This window comes from Podarcis raffonei, chromosome 1 (assembly GCF_027172205.1).
Source record: "Podarcis raffonei isolate rPodRaf1 chromosome 1, rPodRaf1.pri, whole genome shotgun sequence".
In the NCBI taxonomy this organism is placed as follows: domain Eukaryota; kingdom Metazoa; phylum Chordata; class Lepidosauria; order Squamata; family Lacertidae; genus Podarcis; species Podarcis raffonei.
The window spans coordinates 49920903-49947965 of NC_070602.1; the positions used below are offsets into that span (position 1 = coordinate 49920903).

At 41.7% G+C, this 27063-nt stretch overlaps 1 protein-coding gene across 3 annotated transcripts; it reads right to left on the reverse strand.

The window, feature by feature from the left end:
• Positions 1 to 26: 26 nt before the first annotated feature.
• Positions 27 to 26887, reverse strand: DDB2 (damage specific DNA binding protein 2). Of its 3 annotated transcripts, none has more exons than XM_053386545.1 (11): positions 26773 to 26887; positions 23605 to 23791; positions 18999 to 19129; positions 15554 to 15745; positions 11732 to 11898; positions 10221 to 10320; positions 9577 to 9754; positions 8156 to 8301; positions 7425 to 7589; positions 5817 to 5862; positions 27 to 924 (listed from the first exon to the last, which is right to left on the reverse strand). In XM_053386545.1, exons 2-11 carry the CDS (start codon positions 23777 to 23779, stop codon positions 671 to 673), a joined length of 1554 nt encoding a protein of 517 aa, XP_053242520.1. In that variant the 5' UTR covers positions 23780 to 23791; positions 26773 to 26887; the 3' UTR covers positions 27 to 670. The 3 variants fall into 3 exon arrangements, with proteins under 3 accessions (XP_053242520.1, XP_053242537.1, XP_053242528.1); XM_053386562.1 differs by lacking the exon at positions 11732 to 11898 and adding an exon at positions 14163 to 14308; XM_053386553.1 differs by lacking the exon at positions 26773 to 26887 and adding an exon at positions 26466 to 26527.
• Positions 26888 to 27063: the final 176 nt, after the last annotated feature.

The window sequence follows — 27063 nt, forward strand, 5'->3', positions numbered from 1 at the left end:
CTCAGGCATTACAACAACAAAAAATGTTCCATACAAAACTTTATTGAATGTATTACAATTTTGTAAATGACGTGAACAAAACAAAATCCCAATAGCAACTGCTGCAATATAAAACCCAAGCCACCTGCCTTAGTCTCAAACAGCCTCTTCACGAAGACTGTACTTCTATACCTAGGCCACAAGCAGTTTATCAATCAAGAAAATGCTTCTAGCTTAACAGTTGCCTCACAACGTATCTGTTTTGAGGAAGCAGTGCTGGGAAAGAACCCTTGAGAAGGGAAATTCTCACATTTTGAACTGGCATGGGAAGACAAACCCAGGTTGCTCAATACACTGGAAGGGGAAATAGTGTGTTCTGAAAATGCAAACTGAACTGTCAGCATAGCCCAGTTCACTGCACTGTGCCATGTCCCAGACAGTTAAAAATCTGCAAGTGTGCACAAATATGGTGCTCCTTTAACTGGGTCAAATGCATGTGAGTATTGAGCGTGGACCCATTCTTTGCTCTTAATAAAGGATTTTGAAACATACCATCCGTGATCCAGGAACATAACATCCATGATCCAGAGAAGCTGGGTTAGGGTAAGGGCTTGCTTCTCTCTGAAGCCACCATTACCTACCATGCCAGCACAGGCTTTGCTCTAAATGAACACCACATATGCTTGCCTGATCAGTCCTCTGAATATTTTCCTCTCTTCTTCTCTTGTAATTTATGCTCTTTGCCCTTTGTTTTGGTGCTCTCTAATTCAAAACTAAATAGTTTAGTTTTAAGTTTGCTTGCTCCTGTGGTTGATTGTCTTTGTTTCGGTGTCCCCAGTCGAGATAAGCGTCTGCATCTCATTCCCTGCTCTGTCATGGACTGCATGAGACACTCCTGATTCTGGGTTACCATTTCCTCCCGACTCCAGACCAGAATATTAAAACCTGCCAGAAAAAGTGACATTTTTAGGAATTCTGCTTTAGAAAGCAAAATAAAGAGTACATTCTAAGAGCTCTGACCATCGCCAGCAAAAATAAAGGAATCATTCACATGATGAAGAAGAAGAAGAAGAGGAGTTTGGATTTGATATCCTGCTTTATCACTACCCGAAGGAGTCTCAAAGCGGCTAACATTCTCCTTTCCCTTCCCCACAACAAACACTCTGTGAGGTGAGTGGGGCTGAGAGACTTCAGAGAAGTGTGACTGGCCCAAGGTCACCCAGCAGCTGCATGTGGAGGAGCGGGGAATCAAACCCGGTTCCCCAGATTACGAGTCCACCGCTCTTTTTTTTTTATTATTTAAATGTTTATTACAATTTTCAAAAAAGAGTACAAAAGAAAACAGAAAAGAAAAGAAGAAAGAAAGAAAAAAGAAAAGAAGAAGAAAAAACAGCAGTTAAAAAAGTTTACCTTAATTACATTCCATACCCAATTTCCTTGACTTCCCCACACCTGCCCTTCTTGTATTCCAATTCCAATTTTTAGCTCAGCAATTTTTATCCCCCCCACTTTACCTTATTTCCTCTAATTCAATTAACTTAAACAAATTTTAACTTCTAAACCTCTATCATTATATTTCAAAACTTATTCTTAACATACTTCTCCTAAATTCCTCCATCAATTTAATAAACCTATTTAAACTTAAAAATCTCAGTCTTTATACACCAACACTTATTTTTGATAATCTTTTGCTAAGGTCGGCCCCAAATCTCTCCCCAAATTCCCCATTTTTATGTTAGTGGCAAAAACCAACTTAATTAAAACAAAATCATATTTTTACACCCTTTGGATTCCCGAAGCCCTACCACCCCCTTTCCCGGTTTCGATCCCCAACCAAAGTCCATCAGTCCATCCAGAATCAGCCTGGCGATCTCACATCCGAGGCACTTGACCCTCTCTCAATTTTTCTCTGCCGGTTTTCTTGATAGTCCTTTATTTTAAATTCCGAATCTCGAAGAGGCTCTGTTCCAGTAAAGTCCGTATTTCTTCCAGCCAGACCTCCATATTTAACAATGGAGCCAAAATCTTGTTTCTTACTTCTCATAAGTCCAAATGTCCCAAAGGCTCCAAATTCTGTATTGGCCATATTTATATTCCATATGTCTTCAGATCCCCATAAGAGGAGATCTCTCCAATTTCCATTCTTCACTTCCAACCAAACTTTCAACGTCATGTTCTTATTTTCAATTATTTCCAGCTTAACAGGCCTCTGGCTCTCTTTAGCGATCTGCAACATCCCAGCGCCTCCTTCTTTCTCATGTTCTTTAAATGGCATCTCAAATGACTCAGACTCTTTCTCCTGTTTGGCTATAAGGTTTTTTGGATCAGCTACAACACTTCCCTGTTCATCTGCAGGAGCTTGAATCATATCCTTTCCAAGTTCAGCAATTTTGTTTACTGTTCCCTTCATTGTTATTACATTCATAGTCAAAACATTTGTCTGCTCCTGTAGGTTTCCCAAAAGACGGAAGGTCTTTTCCAGTTCAGCCAGTATTTTTCCACTTACAGCCATTTTTGTAATGTCCTGGACCCCCTCTAGAGGGATTCTAGTTACTTAATAACAAATTAACCTTTTCTTCTTTATTTTTAACAATTTGTTACCAAATTGTATCAAATGTGACCAGCAAAGACACAGTTCTCCTTTTTTTTCCAACTTTGACAGCTAATTTGACAGCTGTCAAAATCTATAAACCTCTTCCATAGGCTCTCTCCCCGATCGCTCCCGGGTTTTGGGGGAGGGGTAAATTCCGTTCTCTTATCCTCCAGCACAGTCACTTAAATTGGCCCAATATAAAGTTAATTGCTCTTTTCCACACACAAAAAAGACATTCACACAACCTTAGTAATAAAATCCTTGCTTTACGATGTTTACAAGGCGGGTAGGTTGACTTCCTTTTTAGCACCTTGCCCGATCTTGCCGAATTCCCAGAAATAAATTTCCCTTTTAAGTCCAATTACCGTGTTACTCACGGGTCGTTACTTTTGATCCAAAAGTTCAAAAGAAGAAGTTAGCGCTCTCCATCCATGGCATGCGGCTTCACTCAGCAGGGGAAGCAGTCGAACTCTCAGCACCACACCTCCCTCCGTCCCCCGTTCCGAAGCCTTTAAAAAGGCTTCTTTGCGGGTTGGGGGGGGCGCGCAAATGGTGCCCACCGAGTCACCAGGTCCACAGGCTTCAGCGCCTGTGGTTTCTAAGGGTCCCCGCGTCGCCGGCGCGGCAGGACCCGACCCCTGTTGAGCAGATTCCCTCCGGAGCTCGGAGGGAATCCGCCATTAGACGATGGCGCCAACCCGGAAGTCCCTACGAGTCCACCGCTCTTAACCACTACACCACGCTGGCTCTCGCTGACACAAACGCTTTGCTTATATACTATGCAAAAGAATGAAACTTTACTATCTCTCCTCTTTCCCCCATCTCTCTTCCCACTTTCTTTCCCGCCAAACCCATACTGCCTGTAACAGTAATGTCTCAATCTGAATGTGGCTGACCTGTAATAAGAAATATCTGACTTGAAAACAGAGACTCTGTATGTACTATTGTTACCCAAGTACATATTTTAAATGATGATGATGATACATCCAAGAGCTCAGACATTGTCTGCCAGACCTGCTTACTTCCCAGCTACTGAAGTTTAATGGAGCAATTGGCTTTTGATGTTAGATCTACAAAGTCTCATTACAGGAACAGCATCCAAAGCAGTAGCTAATAATCAGGTATATCAGTAATTCATCTTTCCCAACACTTAACAGTACCTTTAAGTTAGACAGCTATGCCTGAGTATTTTTTTTATTTCATATTTTCAAACACCTCTTAACACATTATAAACCTCTTTAACACTTAAGACAGTTTCTTAGTGGTTTATAAAATTGTGTGTGTGTGTGTATGCGCCCCTGCAATTATGTGTAGTATATATATGGAGAGCAAGAGCGAGAGAGAGCAAACAAGGAAACTGAGAAACAACATTAAAATACAATACAATAAAATCCCCCAAAACAAACACAAAGTGGCAAATTATAAAAGCATCTTAAGAGTCAATGATCCCTTCCCTCTTCCTTGACTCTCAATATACAGCATCCATCTCAATGACACACACACATTACATCCGAATTCTGTCTTACATCTACTCAAATCATACATCTGCTGCTCATTCAGTATCACTCATTCCATTCTATTCTCACACATCCACCCGCTCACACACACAATGCACACACTAACTCCCACAATATCTCCCACTCAGTCACTAGTCATCATCACCAATCACACTGTGCACTCAGCTAAAAACGTACTGCAAAAACACCAGAAGACAATGAAGCTATAGCCTGACTGAATCGTAGAAAATAACAAAACTAACTGCAACCCATTAAGCACACAGATTTACTGCTCCTAACAGCAATCTGCCTGTCACTCAGGTTGCTGCCTCCCACCCAAGACTCCCCCCACGCCTCCTTTCTTCTTGCCAAGGAATCCTGATACGCCATTTACTTATCACCTGGTGTTCTCCCCTGTCCCTTGCTCTCTTGCATGCCTTTATGATGTTGCCAAATTACCTCCAAGCAAGGAAGGGTCCACTTAAGATATGAAGCAGACTGCTGGAAACTAGCAAAAATGTACAGGTTCAGTCCACAATCCTTGGTACAGTGTAACAGACAAAGGCACTGGTATACTGGTACTGCTAAAATGTTTATTTGTCCCAGGTGCTAGGTAAATTTACATAAAGAATCCATATAACTGCCAAGGTTAATTTATTCTGGGCCTTCTGTCTTTTGCATTACTGCCTAAAAGGCCAATAGATGGCAGCAGTACCCTCCTTTCAATAGACTGTTCCACCCTATCATTTCTAAGCTAAAGAAAAGAACAAAGTAGTCAAGGGTCAAGGTACCATATTTTTCCGTGTATAAGACGATGCTTTTTGTTTAAAAAAAAAATAGGCAAAAATTGGGTGTCATCTTATACACGGATAATGAATGCAGAGGGGGGACAGGTGATGAATGGCAGCAGCAAACAGGAGATTGGCAGCAGTGATTGGTGGTTGTGGCAAGGCCTGCTGGCGATTAGCTGCAGCAATTGGGAAGGCAATCGGTGGCTGTGGCGAGGCGGGTAGGCAATTGGCGGCTACGGCAAGTGGGCGGGTGGGCTGTTGGCGGCTGCGAACGGGCAGACAATTGGCGGCTGCGGTGAAGTGTGCGATCGGCAATGACTGCAGCAAGTGATCAGCAGTGGCGGGCAGGTGGGTGTGTGATTGGCAGAAGTGACCTCCCCCACCCCCCAAAAAAGCTAAACAACTTAATTTCTTAATTTTGGGTTAAAAAAAATAGGGATCGTCTTATACATGAGGGCATCTTATACATGGAAAAATATGGTAGGTGTGACTGTGACAGCAAGAGATTGCATATGGAAAGACACAAAACTGGCCCGTTCACATGCTAAGCAGCGACTGGTATCTTTAGCAGCAAGAGGATCCCACAGGAATGGGGTGATGAACTTTCCTCAACCTCAAATTTTCTCTGTTTCTGGCTCGCTTCTGGTAACAGAGCCAAGAAGGTGGCTGGAAGGTAAGGCATGGGACGGGTTCAGCACCACTCTCTCTTGTGCTTTTATTGTTAAAGTACCACCCATTCTTCTGTGTATGTAAACCATCTTAAAATACAACTTTTGTAGTTGTTGAGGAAAGGTAGGATAAAAATGTCCCAAATGAACATCTAGAAAGTGTTATAGGTATAGCCACAAAATCCCACCCCATTGTCAGCATGCTTTTATCTGGAGAGTGCCTGATTGTTTTTATCTGGTGAGAACAGTGGTCCATTATCAAATGTGTAAGACTAAACCAACCACTCACCCATTCCAGAAGCCAGTGTGTCTCCCATAGGGTTGAACTTATTGAGCTGCAAATGTAAACACAATAATGCATTGTAACAGTGTCGGTTGTTCACTTAACATCTTCAATCAAATAAAAAACCAGAACATTCTGGACAGAGAAATGCCCAGCGCTGGATGTGGAAAGAGTTTTGCACAAATCAGCAGAGCTTTGAATAGCAGGTCTCTCCGCCATCCCCCACCTACGTTATCACGAGATGCGTATGGTGACAAGAAGCAAAGGAATAAAAAGATTTTTAAAAGCCTCCTGCAGAAAATTAACTGAGGGATCTAACCAGGAGCCTCAGTGAGCGGCTCTCATGAAATCTGGCTTAGGAAGAGGCAGCTCTGGCAACAGGAGATAAAACATTTCTTCCACCACAAGAATGGAAATGAACCTCTGCCTCAGAAACTGCATGGGCGCACAATTAAGATAGATTTAAAAACAAACAAACCAGGGCTCTGATTTCAATTCTGAACATCTGGTGTGGAAATAAACAACTCAGGTATTATTTCCCACAGCCCACACACCAAATGAATTGACATGAACTTTGTTTATTGAAGTTTGGAGACAGCTGTGCATCTCCTCATTTCTGGAGTTTAGGAAACGAAAGGCATGCCTCTGGAGGAAAGGGTGGGGCTATTACAGTAGTCTGTCCAGGCATTCAGTGGAAAGGCTGGAATTTGCAACACTGGAAATGGCTAGTTCAGCAGCTCTTTTAAAAAAAAGCTAAGAAAACCTAAAAAAAGGAAAGGAAATACAAATGTCTCTGCTACAGTTCACAAACACATTCATCAGTGGCAACAACAAAAAACCGATTCCTGCAGTGGAAGGTGCCTCTTCCTCCCTGAGGTCTCCACACAATGTAGAAACTCTGACAGCTCTCACACTTCTTGCTGGTCAAGAGATACACATCAAATGCATAGACACACAATCATAGAATTGTAGAGTTGGAAGGGACCACCAGGGTCATCTGTTCCAAGCCCCTGCAATGCAGGAATCTTTTGCCCAACGTAGGGCTTGAACCCACCACCCTGAGATTAAGGGTCTCCACCGACTGACCATACCTAAGTCATCCCACATGTACAGAAAACTCCGGGGTGGGGAAGGGGTCTCATCTCTGACCTTACACCATGCTTTGGATGATTCAGTAGCAGCAAGAAGCCTCCAAAGATCTCCCAGGTGCAACATGGGGTCAGAAATGAGACACAGAGGAAGGTCAGAATAATGGGAACCACAGATGCTGGCTACCAAGGCAAGCTAAAATGTGTGAAGCCCTGGCCACATCCAGTACAATAGGGCAGTCCAGGTTTCAGAGGATTTCTCTCCATTAGGCACTAGTGGTCCTACCAAAAAGTGGTAACACAGGTTCTCCCCACCCAAGTGAACTCCTGCTGTGAATATGTCTGTCCTTAAAAAATAGCTGTGTGAGCTATTCTTAAGGAGAAGCCCTGTATTGGAGGCAAACGTTTGTCACAAGCAAACCCATCAATCAGTTGCACCACATAAGAAAAGACATAATTATTTCCCTAACCCCACTTTTTTGGGGTGGGGGCACAGTCGGTCTTTGGACATGCTATCTACACTTACCGAGATAATTCCAGATGCATTTGGATCGTGCAGCTGGCAAACCATCTCCCCACTGTTTCCATCAAATATGTCAATGGTTCTCAGCTCGCCCACTGTGTAGCTTGGGAACCTAGGGTCTGGGTAACGACCCACCACAATGAGGTCATAGCGAGGATGCCATGTCGCCTAAAATAAAGAAGAGGTGGTTAAGCAAGGTCAGTGCTAAACTGATACGTGTTACAGAGGACTAGGATGACGATGACAACAACAATCTTATCAAGTGCTGGCATTCTGTGGGTCATTCAGATTCAGCTCGTACCCTTCACATGGGAGCAAACAAACTGCAGACCTTTCAAGGCATCATAATGTAGCAACAGAATTTCCATAGGTTCTTACTAACCCTACCACTTGGAACTTGTGTACAAATCTAGGGAGACGTTCTGATTACAACTAGGTGCCACTGCCCTAGGATTCCTTCTGCCCAACCCTGCCATCAACAATGGCCTGTTGTCACTGTAGATTCCAGTCTAAGGTTGTATACTGGAATGCTTATTTATATAGATCCATAATCAGAAGCAGAATGAACCACTCTCCTCAATATCCTACTCTTGAATCTATACATATAGAAAGATCCTGTCCATAAGGCTCCCAGCAATTTTCCATACAGGAGTTGTAGGATGCTTTTCTTCTTAACTCTCTGCTCTCTGCATCAAATGGGCCATGCTCCCAGGTCAACACTCCTATTTCTTCACCTTGATAGGTGTAAGGTGCTGGAACTGCCGATGGGGATGTGAAATCAAATGCTGGGGTTTGGACCAATCAGAAGAGGAATAGACCCGGATTTCATTGTACTGGTCAGTACTCAGTAGCTTAGCCCCATCCGTTGGGCTGAAATAAGCTGGGGAGGAGGGGGAGAAAACAGGAATATGTATAAATGTATTGTGGCCAATAACAAAATAAATTACCAATGAAATATTATATTTATATATTATATTTGCAGCTATGATTACTATCTCACTATGCTTATTATTATTATTATTAGTCCTTTAGAAGAATTATAATAAATGTGTAATTGTTGAGTGATGGTCTCTTCTAAAACAGACAAGAGCAACATTTGAATATGTCCTAAACAGCACCAGTTATAGACATAACTAGAATGTAACAAGCAATCTTATCTAAGAACAAAATGCTGAATTTCCACCAAAATCAACCAAACTATCTGCATAAATCCTTAAGTACCACTGATTTCAGTAGGTTATTGGTGTCTCTAAATTCAGTTTCCTTGGACTTAAATAAATTCACACTGACTTCATTTTTAGCTTTACCACACACTTTTTAAACAAGACTTGCAAGATTCACAAACTAAAAATGTGAAATCACAATTGCAGAATTTGGGGAGGCAGGGACTGGTTTAGAATTCAGTGATTTTGAAGTAACATTTAAAATAAATCTTGAATATTGTACTTGGATATTTGAAATACATAGTGTGGCCTAAACATCTCAAGTTTTATTTGGAATCTGTTTTCAGATGCCCAAATACTGATTGCAAGTAAATGGCCTAATCAAAGACCTCCTATGCTGAAGGATAGGGAAATTATTACTATGATTTGGAATTTGGCTGAAAGATGTGCATTTAAGAGATGGTAAACAATTCTTATTACCCTTTATTTATGAACACAATTCAGACATTAAGAATAAGATTTTATCTATGTTATACAAGTGTTGCATTTTTTTTAACATGGAAAATAATAACTAAGCCACCACCTCCATTATTTTCTGTTGTTGTTTTTATCTTGTGGGGCTAACATTTCTATTAAAACTTTGATTTAAATTTTAGCAAGTCTATAGACACACCCTGTATAGACACACATTTCCTCTTTTTGACAAGACATGTGAAACTATGACATGATTAGGACTAGTGTCCCCACACATCTTCCAATTTCCTTCACAACTTATGCCAAGGTTTGAGGGCACCTTATAATGTGGTTGTATCTCATTTTATCCAAACAATCTTGTGAGGTAGCAGGACTGGCATTGACCTTTACAAGGCCAACAGTTGGTACAGTGAATGAAAGGTGGAAAGACAAAGGCATGTGGCACTGAGCTGAAGCACGCACAAGCCAAGAATGGTTAGGTGGCAGAGTATAAGCCATGAGCCACTTTGCTATCTTACCTGCATTAACGGGTTTATCATGTGGAAGTACATGAAGAGAACTTGACTTGTCCTTAATGTTTCTCAGATCCCAGATCTTTACTGTCTGATCCACAGAGGCTGTAGCTAAGAGCCAATCACAGTGAGAATTGAATTCCACGTGAGTCACTTTCTTTTTGTGCAGTTTCAGGTTCCATACCTGCAGTGGATAAAACAAAAGCCAAAATGCATTACAACTACAGAGCAAGAGATTTAGACATCAAACATACTTTTCTAGGAGATGGTAAAACCTCTTTTTAAAAAAATAATAATAATGATATGGAAGACAGGAGAATATATGCTTGTATTCTAAATGAGCCTAATAAAGACAATTCCAAAACTCTACCGGAGATCAAAGATTGATCTAAATAAGGAACTTCCAGGTTCTCCTCCTGGGGAATATGATCTCTGCAGTAAAGGAAACCTGTGGTTCTCCAGATGTTGTAATACTACAACTCCCATAATCCTTGATCATTGGCCTTGCTGGTTGGGGCTGATAGGAGTCCAAAATCATCCATGATATATATTCTAAGTCAGGGTAACATTAGGCAGGTGTTAAAAATACCAAAAACCTATGTATGTCTGATCAAAGCAGGCTGTAAGGCAAAGAGGAGGGGCACACTAACCTTTTCGCCCTCAGTACTGAGCAGAACTACGTTGCCCACATTATCACCTGTCGCCACAGTCCGGCAAGTTGCAGATACATCAACACTGCAGTACCAGAAACTAAAAAAGAAAGAAGTACAAATTCAGCATGTTCACCCCCTACATGTATAACTAAGGTGGTTCTCTGTTCTTAGCAGAATGCACAAACAGTATTTATATAAATAATGGAATCACAGCTGAGCTGAACTGAACCCTAGTGGCATTCTGATGTGGGATCAGTGTTGGATTATTTATCAAGTAGTGTAACAAAGCCAACAGGCATCACTTGGAAAGACCAAGCACACTCTTTAAAAAATTCATAATGTGTATCACATCAGTTCTAAGTATTTGAAATGAACGCTAATTTTAAGTGTTGGAAAAGGGGTAGATAAGTTTGGAAGTTGTGAAACACAGGAACCCAAAGCTAGCCCAAGACACTTCACTGCCTGAAGTATAGGTCAAGATGGCTTACCACCATCACACACACACTCCCATTCCATGGATACAGAAGCTGAGCAGAATGGCAGATGACTCTTATTTCAGCACTGGGGGTGAGACAGCATCTACCACACTTCAGAGCAACAGGTTAGCTTAGGGAGCAGGAAATGGGGGCAGAAGGCAGACCTTGTGGCACACACTGCTCTTATAGGGAAATAGTTGAGGGGCTCAGAAAGTAGAGCAAGGGGCTTCTACTACTGCCCTAAAACATCTGCCAACATATTCTGCCCAATGGTAGGGTTTGCCCTGCAAGTGTGAGAGTCACACTTTCTGTGGCAGATGAGATTGCTTCTTATCTTTCACATGCCTTCCAGTGAACCTCCAGAATGCTTGAAAAAGAAACCCAGATCTAAAGCATTAGAATTCTATACGTTCCTCTTTCTTTGAGCATATCGCACTCTACCTCCCAATACTAACTCCCAAACATGAGGTGCAATTTATATCTTCAAAAAGTTTCCCTTCCTGTATTACTTTGTTTTAATGGGAGACATGCAGCTGATAAACATGCCTGCTATATGAAAGCAGACCTTATTGGCTCTGATGCTCAGTCACACTCGCTCAGTTCGGGACAATAGGCAGTGTAAAGATAAAACCCCAGAACCTGTCTTATTCACTCTTTTTGAGCATACGTGACATGGTTAGAGTGCTGCTGTTTGTAGAATTCCTACTGAAAAAGTTGTTTGCCTTCTCTACGTATCAGGTGTGCTATATAGGGTATGCTCTGCACCCAAGGAAAGAGGGATTTCCAGGATCCTACTCAACACTCCATCAAGTAAAACATTACTCAAGTGCTCATGCCCACGAAAAACTACTTCCATTTGCTATTATGCACAACAGTAATCATATTCCAATCCACATGATCAGAAATGTATTGCCTCCAATAGGCCCGGGGAAACAGCCCAAGCAAATGCTAATAATCTGTCCTGGCACATTCAAAGGAAGGGTAAAGGAAAATTATGAGCTGAACGATGACACTGCCCTTCTCACTCCTCACCAAACATCATGGAATTCATGGTCACAGACTGGGGTGTGGGAGATCACTTGCGCTGGTCGGCCCTCAAGGTGCTGTAGACTAAGGGTACCATCCCCTGAAGCCACATAAAGATTTGCCGACTCCAATGGGCTGAATTTCATGCCTCCAAGAGAGTCTCCTGGGCCTTTCTGGAACATAGATGGGAAGAGGAGAGGAATATGCCTAAGTTACTGCGGAAGGATGGGAATAGGCAGTCAGCACAACCTGGCAGAGATGCACTGAGTTCAGGCTCTAGGTGAATTCACACCTACCTACTTAATACTGAACATTGCACCTTGTACAGTACTAGCTCTGAACTAGTTAACTTCTCAGATGTTGCATGCAAATTTCTTTCAGAAGTTCCACTTCAAAAATGTTGACAATATCCTCTTCAAAAGCACCAAGCAATTTAAAAAAAACTAAGAGAGAAACATTAAGCCATCTGTGTGCTAGTAGACTGGTTTATCAAGCTCCTTCTTGCGGAACTATTAATATTGACTTTCTACTCTTACATTCTTTAACACTTCCAGTACCTATTTAAACATAGAGCAAACAAAGAACTTTGCAGAGCTAGGATAATTCTAAGGACAACATATAACATTATGTCTCAAGTCATGACACACACCCTCCGTCTTTAAACAAGTATAGAACTAAATATTCCCAACTGTGTATAGAAAACGCAAATAAGTTCTGCACCTTTATGATAAAGCCAGGCAACTTCTCACATATTAAAAAGTTCCCTTCAGCTACATTAAGGTTCCTCTTGTTCCAACTAAAGGATGTGAATGTGGCAACCGCAACTTGATGTCCCTCCACACAATTGAAAAACCAAGAATAAATTGGAACACTATTCCATCCTATTGAACCTCAGCACTGAAATTGTCCATTATATATTTCTAGGAAGGTATTCGTTCACAACTTCTCTGCAGCTGCATCCAGTGCATTGTTTATTTTACTTCTCAACACCCATTGGAGCTTCTGGAGATTCCATAGCGTAGAGGAAAACTAATCTAATTCCATCAATCTTCGCTTTGCTGCATCAAAATGTGAAGACTTCACACAAGAACTTATGTCACATTTATTCCTTTACACAAGGACCTCCATCTGTGGAGGTATAAAAATATTACACGAGGATATCCAAGCATGTGTCTGTTTTGCTTCTGATATATGCTTCAGATAACTACTGTGAGAATCAGGTTCCTGATGCCTGAATTGGGAGTAAAATAAAACACTCATGCAACCAAACCTACATTCAGGTCGACACAGATAAAAGTTTATTCACACATTCTTCCCAAAGCTGGTGTTAATATCAGTATCAGGACAAAGTAACATCAAATAAAGTGCTCAATGAAGTTTCAAGAGATCCTAAGATAGCTTAAGAACAAAAAATGTGAAACTGGTAAGCATTCAAATGAACCCAAAAATAAGGGATATGGTATCACAAGATGCTGACAAAATAAGGATGAAAAAAGAAGAAGAAAAGAAATCCTAATGTATCTCAGCCTATTGTCATTGAGGGCTTTCCTCAAGTGTCAAAATGAAAAGCAGCCTACAGAGATCTCTGTTAACAGCATCACTTATTCACAGCTGGCAACACAGTTGTATGCCACAAGATTCAACAGACTTATTGTGGCAAGAACGTTTGTGAAGAGCCCACTTCATCAGATGCACCTCTTAATAGGTGCTTAGATGGATGCTTAATAGATGCAACACTTAAAGGTGCTACAAGGCTCCTTTTTGTGTTTGCTCATAATCCGAAACACTGGTGCCCAGAATAAATGTAAATTATAATACTGAATGTGTATGTTTCATTTGTAAATATAATTCAAAATAAGCTTAGGAACACAATAAAATAATTTCCACTCCTTTGTCACGTGCACAGGGGAGTTCCCAAACTACCAATCTCCTACCACATTTCCAACACTAATTTGTTCTGTTATGGCTCTTTATCTATCTATTCATTACAGTATGTTTGTTATTGCTCGGGTATATGTCACATTTACAGACAGATCATGCACATTTAAGGCCATAAATTCAATCTGATGCATATTTGGGAAATATATCTCTGCCAAATTAGAAAGAACCCTTTAGGCAAAGAGATAGGCTTCTGCAAAATGATTCACTATGTTTTCCATAGCGATATCAAATTGTACACTGTTTTCCTCCACATTGTTTTTTTTTTACTTATGTAACCTGCCTTAAGGCCCAGTTTCAAGGGGCTAAAAGATAAAGTACATGATTAAAGCAAATAGTAGCAATTCAAGAAGAGCAAATCATTCACATTCTGAGTGGATAACTCTGGTAAGACCAGGGTGAGGGCCGACCCATGCCGAAATTACACCACTTCCTCTGTTTTGTTGCCTTCTAATACTAGAAGCAGTGAGAGGAGGGAAAAACTTTTATCACATCTTACTCCCAGTTGTCGGTACTGGTGAAGACTCGAATTGTATTTCCATTAAAATCCTGCAGGGCAGTAGTTCCAGCAACTGATGATGTGTACAGCTCACTAGGGTTAAAAGGGTTAAACTTCATTCCTGTGATGGCCCCTCCAGTTCTCATCTATAATGAATGGGATGAATAAAAACAGAAAGCCACTCAGAGATGAGGAAGAAGGAAAGTCCCTCTTGTTATCTCATCTAACACCAGTACAAGGCAGCATTCATCTTTAAGTGGCATTAGCCAAGCTGAACAAATATCCTCATAGAGGAGAAGTTTCCTCTGGCAATACCATTTCTGTTAAATAACTGCCATGTTGAAAAGCAAGCCTGCAGAACTCCTGGCACCATCTACATCTTGAGTGGTTTGGCTCAGCTTCTTCTCAGGGTTGCCACCATGAACTAAACTGTTGAAAGTCACCTACTCAACCTCTTTACAAGAATGGGTTGTTCTGTGAACAGTTGCTAAAGGACTGAACCTAAGGGTACTAGTGGTGGGAGTAGGGAAAGGGATAAAGGATAAGACTGCAGACAAGTAATGTCCCAATGGAGGGAGGGGGTACTATATATGAAGAGTTTCAGGAGCTCAATTTGGGGGTTGAATTATTACCTTCTTGTGAAGATTTGAGGGGATAAAATGCAACATGGAGGTGATACCTGGAAAGCTGTTCTGGATGATAAACAACAGCTTGGGAACTCTGAAACTTCCATATTCATTGTTGCCATAATACTCGCCCTTATTTTTGTTTGATAAAGGTGCAAACGAAAGTCCAATGTCATGTTTCTGCCCAGAGTATTAGTCTTATGCTTTTGTGAGCTTTTCTTTGGAATGTCTGAGACGATATTATTTTAAAAATCTTTGCCTGAATACAGACAGATATACAAATCATAGCAGCTCAGTATCCTTGGAGAAGACTTGGAATTCTCAAGGAAGCTATTTTCTTCCTCTGGGTTTGCTCAACCTTTAAAAAAGATGAAGTTCACTCCACAGATAAACACAAGTGTATTTTGCCAAGGCATTATTAACAATTCAAAGCAAGGCCGATGAAAAATATTATTTAATTTGCAGGGACCTCATTCCTTCAACTCAATGAAGTACTTTCACATCTAACAAAGCATGAAGCTGAAGTAAAGAGTTAAAACAAATAAAAAACCTCTCCAAATACATTATGTATTTTCTATTTTAGAGTAAAAATTATCTAACTCAAATGTGTAGCCAGATCATTCCCTTGAATAGAAAGCTGGGAAATTACAACACAGATTTCTCCAGTGCAATAGAGTTCTAACTAGAAGCCTTCATCATTAATCTACATACTGCTCTAACACAGAGCTTGCATAGACACTGCATTCGATCTTCACAATGACTTACCCCTTTTATGAAGCAGCTTTTATTAAGCATTTCATAGTCCCAAAGGATGATGTCTCCACCTTTGGAGCCCACAGCAACTGTGCTGGGGTGCGTTGGGTGCCATTCCAAGCATGTAACCCTCCTGTCAAAGGGACTTGCTGTGCGGAACAGGCGGTACGAATAGAGGGAACGTACAAAGGGCACCTGAAGACACTGTTACAAAGACAATGAGAGAGAGAGAGAGAGAGAGAGAGAGAGAGAGAGAGAGAGAGAGATAAGCCCTACAATTCCCATATACTCAAGTCTGTGCTACTCTTCCAACTACTGTATACTGCTAACAGGTTCAACTGTGGACCATACTACACTACATGCATCCATATGTATCTTCCCTCTAATTTTCTTTTTTAACAGAAAACAACCTCTAGATCAGGTGTGGATCAGGAAGCTTTTTGGCCAGATCTTCATCTCTCCACACCCTGCAGGCTAACTTTGATAGGTGAGTCAATGAGCTGTCAATCAGCTGATGTCATAATGATGGAAGGTGCCTAAAGAAGCCAGGGTGGCTATCTAAAGAACTTTTAACTGAGTTAAGATTAAAAAAGGATGTGTACAAAAAATGGAAAAGGGAGGAAACTACCAAAGAGGAATTCAAACAAATAGCCAGCACGTGTAGACACAAAGTCAGAAAAGCTAAAGCACAGAATGAACTCAGGCTTGCTAGAGAGGTTAAAAGCAACAAAAAAGGCTTTTATGGGTATGTTCGTAGCAAAAGGAAGAACAAAGAAACAGTGGGGTCACTCAGAGGAGAAGATGGTGAAATGCAAACAGGAGACACAGAAAGGGCTGAACTCCTCAATGCCTTCTTTGCCTGAGTCTTCTCCGATAAAGAAAACAATGCCCGACCTGAAGAATTTGGAGCAAAGGATTCAGCAGAGGAAACACAGCCCAGAATAACTAAGGAGATAGTACAAGAATACTTGGCTAGTCTAGATGTATTCAAGTCTCCAGGGCCAGATGAACTGCATCCAAGAGTATTAAGAGAACTGGCAGATGTGATTTCAGAACCACTGGCAGTCATCTTTGAGAATTCCTGGAGAACAGGCGAAGTCCCGGAAGACTGGAGGGCAAATGTTGTCCCTATTTTCAAAAAGGGGGAAAGAGAGGACCCAAATAATTACCGCCCAGTCAGTCTGACATCAATACCAGGGAAGATTCTGGAGCAGATCATTAAGCAAACAGTCTGTGAGCACCTAGAAAGGAATGCTGTGATCACCAATAGTCAGCATGGATTTCTGAAAAATAAGTCATGTCAGACTAACCTGATCTCGTTTTTTGACAGAATTACAAGCCTGGTAGATGAAGGGAACGCAGTGGATGTAGCCTACCTTGATTTCAGCAAGGCATTTGACAAGGTGCCCCATGATATTCTTGTAAAGAAGCTGGTAAAATGCGGTCTTGACTATGCTACCACTCAGTGGATTTGTAACTGGCTGACTGACCGAACCCAAAGGGTGCTCATCAATGGTTCCTCTTCATCCTGGAAAAGAGTGACTAGTGGGGTGCCACAGGGTTCTGTCTTGGGCCCGGTCTTATTCAACATCTTTATCAACGACTTGGATGATGGACTCAAGGGCATCCTGATCAAATTTGCAGATGACACCAAACTGGGAGGGGTGGCTAACACCCCAGAGGACAGGATCACACTTCAAAACGACCTTGACAGATTAGAGAACTGGGCCAAAACAAACAAGATGAATTTTAACAGGGAGAAATGTAAAGTATTGCACTTGGGCAAAAAAAATGAGAGGCACAAATACAAGATGGGTGACACCTGGCTTGAGAGCACTAGATGTGAAAAGGATCTAGGAGTCTTGGTTGACCACAAACTAGACATGAGCCAACAGTGTGACGCGGCAGCTAAAAAAGCCAATGCAATTCTGGGCTGCATCAATAGGAGTATAGCATCTAGATCAAGGGAAGTAATAGTGCCACTGTATTCTGCTCTGGTCAGACCTCACCTGGAGTACTGTGTCCAGTTTTGGGCACCACAGTTCAAGAAGGACACTGACAAACTGGAACGTGTCCAGAGGAGGGCAACCAAAATGGTCAAAGGCCTGGAAACGATGCCTTATGAGGAACGGCTAAGGGAGCTGGGCATGTTTAGCCTGGAGAAGAGGAGGTTAAGGGGTGATATGATAGCCATGTTCAAATATATAAAAGGATGTCACATAGAGGAGGGAGAAAGGTTGTTTTCTGCTGCTCCAGAGAAGCGGACACGGAGCAATGGATCCAAACTACAAGAAAGAAGATTCCACCTAAACATTAGGAAGAACTTCCTGACAGTAAGAGCTGTTCGACAGTGGAATTTGCTGCCAAGGAGTGTGGTGGAGTCTCCTTCTTTGGAGGTCTTTAAGCAAAGGCTTGACAACCATATGTCAGGAGTGCTCTGATGGTGTTTCCTGCTTGGCAGGGGGTTGGACTCGATGGCCCTTGTGGTCTCTTCCAACTCTATGATTCTATGATTCTATGTCATAATGTTGTCAACATGCATTTCTGCATCTAGATGATGCAAGCTTCACCAGAGGTACAACAAGAGGAGCTGTGGAACTCTTTACCTGCTCGTTTTTCTACTTTAAATTGTTCCCCTCCCCAACTGGTTTTCTCCAGAAATGATAAGGGAAAAGGAATATGGTGAGAAGATGGGCAACATGACAATGAGAAATTATTATCCTGTCCATACAGAGGCAAGAGTGAAAAGAAATGGTACTATGTATTTCCATAATTAAAGGCTTACATTTGATGTGGTGGAGCAAAGGAAAAGTTTGTAGATAGCCAAGGTTTAGCGTTGCATCTCATTATAACCTTAATGCTATGAGCCTGAGCAAAGCACTACAGTCACACATGGCTAAATCAGCAGAATTTACTTTAGCTTTTAAAGAATCCCAGCTTAGTTACAATTGGACCAACAATTGTAAACATTGTAAACAATTGGAGTTTTTATAGAAACTCCAGTTAGCCTATCAAAACAGGCCAGCTTCATAATCCATGGTTTCGAGTTGACTTGTTATGAAACTTACTATAGTTTTGTTTTAAACCAGGATTCCTGGTTCAAAAATAATGCTAAGCCAATATACTCTGCCAGTATCCCTCTCCCAATTGCACAGGAGGAGGAGGATGGAGAGTCAGTCTTTCTCAAGCTCATTCTAGCTAAACCATCATTTAGCATTATGTGCAAATGCAACCAGAGTGTCATGCAGTCAGGTGGATTTTAAAAAAGGAAAAATCTGCACATGGCTGTATTATGCATACTATGGAGGAGGGAACATAAACATGGGTCAAACAGTCAATAATAACAGAACTGCAACTCTTTTCTCCTCCACACTACTATGCAGAGTATGCATTTAGATAGGAATAGAAACTGCAGGAACCTCAGGTGTTCAGCCAGTTTGTAAGGAAAAACACCTACCTTTCTGAGCTGTGTCCCAATAGCACCACCCAGCATATTCTGATGTAGATAATGGACAATGTTCTTCTGTGTTTCTCGCTGATTGAAGAACACCCCTGTTTTTCTGACCATGGATCCATGGAAAGCTTCTCCTGCCAGACAACAGCAAAAGTTATATTACTACCTACTTACATGCTCATTTAGGACAGATTTCAGGTTTAAAAAAAATAAAATAAAAATGGACACATACCCCAAACTGGAGCCAGGTGCAACGAAACAAAAAACATACTTTAAAACAAATTCTAGTCAGTTTTCAAAACAAGCCACTTCAAATCATGAGTTATAAGGCTGGCTTGTTAAATTAACCAGAGCCTATTTTAAACTGCAGTCTCTGGTTTAATTGTAATAACAAGCCAGGATTCTGTGAAAGCAAAATAAAACACTGCTGAAGTCTCTTGCTGGACACGTTGAAGAAGGTAGGGAGTATACAAGCCCAAGTTTGGGTTGGACTCATTCCAGCTTCTTACACATTGAATGCTAAACTACTACATGCAAAGTACTCCACTGAGTTCAATGAGGCTTATTCTCAGGTTAAGTATGAATAGCATTGCAGGCTAACTCTCACTAAACTAGACTAGGAGCAGCAGACTTTGGCAACCACTACACAGCGGGTGGCACTGAGGTCTAAACCACAGAGCCTAGGGCTTGCCAATCGGAAAGTCGGTGGTTTGAATCCCCGCGACGGCCAAGGGGTGTTAAAGACGGATATAACTTTTTTTATGTATGCTACAACAGCAGCTAGAATACTTATTGCGAAGTACTGGAAGACACAAGATCTACCCACACTGGAAGAATGGCAGATGAAGGTGATTGACTACATGGGCTTGGCAGAAATGACGAGCAGAATCCGAAACCAGGGAAGAGAAGCAGCGGAAGAAGAATGGAAAAAGTTTAAGGACTATTTAAAGAAATACTACAAAATTAATGAAAGTTAGAATGATGTTGGACTGGAAAGTAAATGGTTACTATTAGCAATGGTTAAGACAAGGAGAATAAGGAAGACTAGCTTAAATTTAAAGTAAAATAAGGGAAGATTTGCTGAGTAATTGATCAGAATTTGGAATACAGAAAAGGGAGGCATGAGGAAGTCGAGGAAGAAAGGTTTAAGAAATTAGGATATGAAATGATACTTGTTTTTTGTTTTGTTTCTGTTATTGTTTGTTTATGTATTTGTCGTTGTTATGTTTTGTTTGTGTGACTATAAAAACTGTTTAATAAAAATATTTTTTAAAAAAATGAATCTCCGCGACGGGGTGAGCTCCCGTTGTTCGGTCCCAGCTCCTGCCAACCTAGCAGTTCAAAAGCATACCAGTGCAAGTAGATAAATAGGTACCGCTCTGGCGGGAAGGTAAATGGTGTTTCCGTGCACTGCTCTGGTTCGCCAGAAGCGGCTTAGTCATGCTGGCCACATGACCCGGAAGCTGTCCGTGGACAGATGCCGGCTCCCTCAGCCTATAGAGTAAGATGAGCGCCGCAACCCCAGAGTCATCCGCAACTGGACCTAATGGTCGGGGTGCCTTTACCTTTACTTTACACTAGATTAGGGGCAGCAAACATGGGCAACCACTGGTTAGGTAGGCATATAATATTGAGTGCTTCAAGTTTCTGAGCTACTCAAACTCTTCAGCTGGCTGGGTGTTAAGCAAAAGAAAAAACAGGGCAGTGAGAAGACTATGCAAGGAAATAACAATGGCTGCAACAGGCCTGGAAAAACCACAGAGGCTGTATTTTGCCCCCTTTCTGAACTGAAATAGGTTAGGAGTCAGTATAGCTCTACCAGGTTAAAAATGAGCTAAAAAGTAAGGTAGCTGGAGACATCATTCTTAAAGCACAGTGGAAGAAAATAAATATTGGCCCAGTTTAGGATAAAAGCACAATATTCCAGATACTTCCAAAAGAATGAGAATATAAACCCCAGCCAAGCCCCCTGGAGTTCCTGCAGAAACAGAATATTCCAGGTTTGTTCTGTAGTCTACAGAAAATGTGCAGAGCTATTGGCAGGCTGTTCTCAACAAACAAACCTGCTGACTCTTCATGGAAAAGTCTAAAAACACTGTTGTCCAGGGAGAATTTTGCTGAGCAACTCAGCTTGGGATTTGTTTTCGAACATTGGTTCTGTGTTTTGTGTTTAATTACCAGAGACATCTACAGCAACACAGAATCTGACTGCAACATATCTAATCACCCCCAAAGCAAAGGAATACGGCATATTGCAATTTCTTAGGAGTCAAGACGTCAACAGTCCTCATCATGAGGTAGAAGCAGATCAAATGAAACTCTTGAAACATGTATTTTTGCAAGGAAGGGTCCATAATAAAACAAAAGTGTTTCCTTAGTCAACCAAAAGGAGAAAATATTAAGGATGCAACCCCCATTCAAATAACAGCAAAACTCCCCCCTGATTTTAACTGGCCTGGTAAATCTCTATGTCACAGCAGCATACTTGCTGTTTAAAATATAGATCTTCTACATTCATATGCAAAGCAGTGGGGCTGCTACTAAAAGGGGGCACAAACAGAGGTATTGAGCACTCCCCCATCCCTGGCAAGTACTTTTCTTATAGTCAGTCTTACTTTAAACCAGAGATTTCCAAACTGTGTGCTGTGACACCGTAGTGTGCACTTTGTAGGTGTATCGCGTGAACACTTCCTGCACTCTTCCCGGGGCTGGAAACGGGGTAGTTTAAACTCTGGTTTCCTAGTAAAACTGAATTACTGTGTTGCAAAATGATGCATGTCTAAAAAGTGTGTCACCAACATGGAAAGTTTGGAAAGCTCTGCTTTAAACATGGAGCATGAGAGTGCCTGAAAAGGGTTTAAAAATTCCCACACTCTACTGGCCCTTTCCACCACATGAATGGGGCAGACCCAGATTTCAAAAGATGCAGTCTCATTATTGCCACATACAGTATTGGGTCTCTGTCATTCCTCAGCTGGGAGACTCCTCATCAGAGGACAACCTGTACTCCCCAGCACTACTACAAGCCTGGGATCAAACTCAGGCTGAGGTGAGGCCATCCACACCACAAGTGAGTTCAGCCTCTGGGGTTCGTGTGCACAAGTCCTGAGCCTGGAGGAGAGATGGTACCTCAAATGCTAGACAAGATTCACCTCATTAGAAGGGCCTGACTGCAGACAAGCACTCCATAGGGGCCAATGAGACTTCTGGATGAAGGCAGCTGATAGGAGTCATCTGGATTTAGAGTGTGAGTCCAGCACTTCCAGCTCAAAAAACCCCCCATGCTTGGCTGGAAGAACTGCTGGAACAATGCCTTTGTACCAGAACTGTGACAGATTTGGCTGACTGACTAGCCTAAGCCTGACCTCAGACCTGTCACCTGCCATGCCTTTGTTTGCCCATGGATTAAACTTGAAGATGACCTCAGACTATCCCGAGCTTGCCTCTTACTAGACTTCTTGTTTTAGGCCCCGATTACTTGGACCATAACCTTGGATACCACTTCTGCTTTTGCTCCTGTCAGTATTGCCTTAACCCTAACCCTGTTCCCTAAAGAATCTAGTGAGAGCAGGACAGCCCCATTTTGAACATGCATATGTGCAGTGCTTTTACACTTCTAGCCTTATCTGCACTATTGAGAGCCTTCTAATGTCAAAAGACTTTTAACACAGAGAGTTATATTTGGACCTGCTTATATCATGAAGATTATTTCTTTAAGAGGCTTTATTTTCTAACGTTTTTCGGGTTGTACAAAGCTTCATCTTCTTTTTAAAGCCAGTGCAGTTTTTTGAACAATACTCGCAAAATAACATTCAAACAAAAACTAAGTGAAGAGTAAAAATAGGTCCATAAAGGGAGATATGGAAAAGATAGATTAAAGTGCTTTTACCAGATAAATTAGGAAGGCAAAATATACTGGACTGCTGAATGGGATAAATAAGTCTCAAGGAAAGTTGACCAAATGTTCCTGTACTTGTCTTTGTGTTCACATCAATGCATTACTAGTTCAAATAAGGAAAGGGAGTGTAAACCATTCATTCACTGTTGTATGGAAAGGAACAGCTTCTCCTTCCAGCATTGAAGCACCATTCATTTCTCTGACCCTGGAGCACACGACTCAGGGCCCAGTGGTAAATTCCAAATAGCAGGAATGCAATTGTAAAACATGCATATATCTGAAATATAATGAAGTTTGCAGGACCAAATTAAATAATTACCAGAACATTAACTCAAAAAGTGTTACAACTGAGCAGCCCCACATGAAGCGACAAAGAATTTGATTTCTGCTTCACACTGCTGTACAAAGCAAACTTTTAAAAATCTCCCAATTTTACTATGTGGGGATTAAATTACCTTTGTTAGTTAAGAGGCAAACCACCAAAACAAGCTGCATTTAGAGCTGATTTCATTATTACTATTTTGGCCTAGAGAGAAGCAAAAGGATTGCAGAAAAAATGACAGGGGAAAAGATTAAATATGAAGAGATCAAATTACATGTACCCATGGTCTGTTAGCAATAGCAACTATCAGAACAAACAATACCAACAGAATCAAATTGCATTAGCATTACATTGACACATATGAGAAATGTATGTTTTAAGGCCTTTACCCATTTTCTCCAGAATCTTGGGGGCTTTTTTCACAAGTAATTTATTTGCAAATGGCTCATTTTCCAGCTCTCTGGTGTCTCGCTTCCTTTTCCCAGTTGTTTTCGCCTCTTTTTCTGATGGACACTCAGGAGACTTTTGCAGTTTCTTGTCCCTTGACTGCTTCCCAGGGGCCATTCTGGTAAATCACTGAAAAAGACCAACAGAGTGGGGGATATAGTTATAAAAGAACTCTTTAGATTCTTACGAAAAGTAGCATACATTTTTAAAGTAGCTTAAAATGGAAGTAAACAGCAAATGTAACATGAGATTTCAAGCCCCACAATTTCATAAATCCTCACCAATACTTTCTTATTATGCATTGTCTTTTTACATTTATATCCCAGTTTTCTTCCATCAGGGAACTCTAGATAGCATGCAAAAGTTCTGAGGAGGTCCCAGGACCAAGACCACTTCGCTTCAGGTTGAAGCCTCATGAGCCTTCAGATATACCCTACAATGCCATCAATTTTGCCCCTTACATGGGATCAGCATAGCATTAACTTCCACTACAGACTGAAAATTGCATTTCTATACCTCTCAAAATCCCTGTCTCTAGAAAGACTAGCATTTTACTTGCACTACACTGGGAAATAATTTTATTAAACTAGACCTTTGCTCCAGATCAGGACATTAACCCTTTTCACAACACATTCATGAGCTTTACTCCCAGGTAAGTGGATATGGGACTGCCCCCTTACAGAGAACTCCTGCGGAAGTCAGGGAGCGACAAATAATCCTAGGCTATCAATTTTGGGGCCCTTGGGGCCCTCCCTCACTGCTAACAAACCTTTTCCCAGCCCTAGAAGAAGAGGAGGAGGAGTTTGGATTTGATATCCTACTTTATCACTACCCCAAGGAGTCTCAAAGCGACTAACAATCTCCTTTCCCTTCCTCCCCCACAACAAACACTCTGTGAGGTGAGTGAGGCTGAGAGACTTCAGAGAAGTGTGACTAGCCCAAGGTCACCCAGCAGCTGCATGTGGAGGAGCAGGAAAGCGAACCCGGTTCACCAGATTATGAGTCCACCGCTCTTAACCACTACACCACACTGACTTTCCTTTCTGCAGGATCCAACAACCCCCTCAGTCAATTTAATTTCTTCCCAGAAACTAAGGATTGCTCGCTTAGTACTGTGTAGGTATTCTTCTCCCTTCCCTTAATCTTAAGAGGATAAGAGCAAGGAATATCAGAAAACAAAGAATTGCCATGAAATTGCCATAATTGAAGTTGTTCAATCTCTGAAGCATCAGATGTTAGTAATTGACTGGATGAGGGCAAAACAGACTGAAGCTTAATCCAGACAAGACAGAGATTCAGAACAGATAAAGTACTTCATTATGCAGCACACAGTTAAACTATTCAATCGACCTCAATAAAATAATATTCTTGTGTACAGTCTATAGATATTTTAACTTGAAGCAGTCATAAGGTGTTTAATTATTCTACAGTTGCATTTCACAATTTATTTTTTTGAATTATTATTAAATTTATTACCTGCCTTTCATCAACAGCTTCCAGGGTGGGTTACAACAATTTAAAATTCAGTGTTAAAAACAGGTCAAACAAATAGTCACAGGAAAAGGTTGGTAATTTGAAACACACACACATCTCAGATGCCAAATGCTAGGGTAAATAAACAACAGCCCAGTAATGAGAAGCAGACCGGTAGTGGTTGTAAGCAGAGGGAGATGAAAAATCAGAGTGGGGTGGGACTGCGTTCATATATATCAATTATTCTCAACAGGAATAAAACCTCATTTACCCTAATTCAGAATAAAACATACCAAAACGAACTGACTATATTTATTCTGTAAAGGCAACATGTCTGGGGGGTGAAATAATGAGAAATAGCGAAAGCACTTTGACAAACATACTCCAGTATCCTCAATCCAGCTTCTCCTGTTTTTTCCCCTGCTGCTCTGAGAGGCTTATCCCAAGTCCCAAGTGGGGAGGAGGAGGTCAACATTCATTCCTCTGATTGCTTAGGGACAGTCCTTAACAATGATGCTGCCTGCGGAGTGCCAAAGCATTGAAGCTACCTCCATGTTTTGTGCCCTTTCTTCAGAAATGGCCAAGTGATTTACTTTTTTATAAAAAAGGAAAGTGAAAAATTGGGAAGGGGTTTTCTGCTGGTCTTTGGGCCCCAAATTCTACCCCTTTTACTTATCTGTTAGTGGTCCTGGGTCCACCTGTATTCAAAAGGCACTGGAAGCAAATGTAGCCAATGGTTGCTAGACAAATTATGCCACTTCCTGCTCTTTCCAAATACATTTATAATAGTTTCCAAATGGCCATATGATATTTAATGACAAAGCAATTTATTTTACCACATGTTTATTATCAAAATAGCTAAGTACAAGGAGTTGTGGCATAGCTAGTGTGTGGCGGTGTGCATTTGAATATGAGACCCTCAAAACAAAATCCCTGTTTAACACCTTGTGTTGTCAGTGTCCTTAATAATAACAATGATGATGATGATGATGATGATGATACTTTGGGGCATTATTCAGTGGCTATAAAGCTCCCCTTTCATGCTGACTGGGCAGCTCTAGGACGCTGGAGACAGGAACCTTCCTGCAGGAAAAAAAATAACGGGTCTTTGACCCCTGCAACCCTGAAATACTACACCACTGATCTTAACACACAAAATATTTTCACCAGTAACAATAGCTAAGTGCAATGATCAGAAAAGGGAGGGAAAAATTCAAGAAACCACCTAAAAGCAAATACTGCAGGGGGGATGCTCCTCCTCTCTCTCTCCTTCAAATACAGCACGTGAAACAACTTTCAGTTTTATGTAAGTTCAATATTATTAGCATACCAGAGGCGGGCCAAATAGTACAAGGCTGCCTAAGTAGAACCGCCCGCCCTCCTCACCCTGGACCAAAACGAAAAAAGCCCACCGCCTTTCGAGCTTGAGGGGACTTTGAAATAAGGTTGGGGGCAGCAAGGCGGAGCCTGAAGCAAAGAAGGAGGTCCTTGGCGTCGGATAGGGAGAAGCAGGGACTGCAAGCGAAGGGGAGGGCTGTGTATCCTCCGAGGGGGGAAAGCGCCTCCCGAGCGCGGAAGCCTCCGCCACAAGTTGCAAGGGGTGCAAAGGGGAAGCGGTAGCCAAGGGCGCCCCTCACCTGAACTCCCTTGACCGCACGCTCCTTGCTAACGAGGCCGCCCCGGCTGAGGAGGGGATGGACAAAAGGCGCGGGAAGAAGGAGCCGCCTCCTCGCCGGTTTCATAACCTGATTGGGGGGGTATAGAGGAAGGAAGGAGGGAGGGAGCCGAGAAGAGCTTTACGCGGGAAATTAGCCGGGTTCAGGCGTGGCTTCGGATTGGGAACCGTGTGGCTGGCAGGCGAGCAGGCAGCCTCCCTCGGCTGGGCGCTTTCTCTTTCCTCTCGCCGGAAGGAGGCGCCACGAAATGGC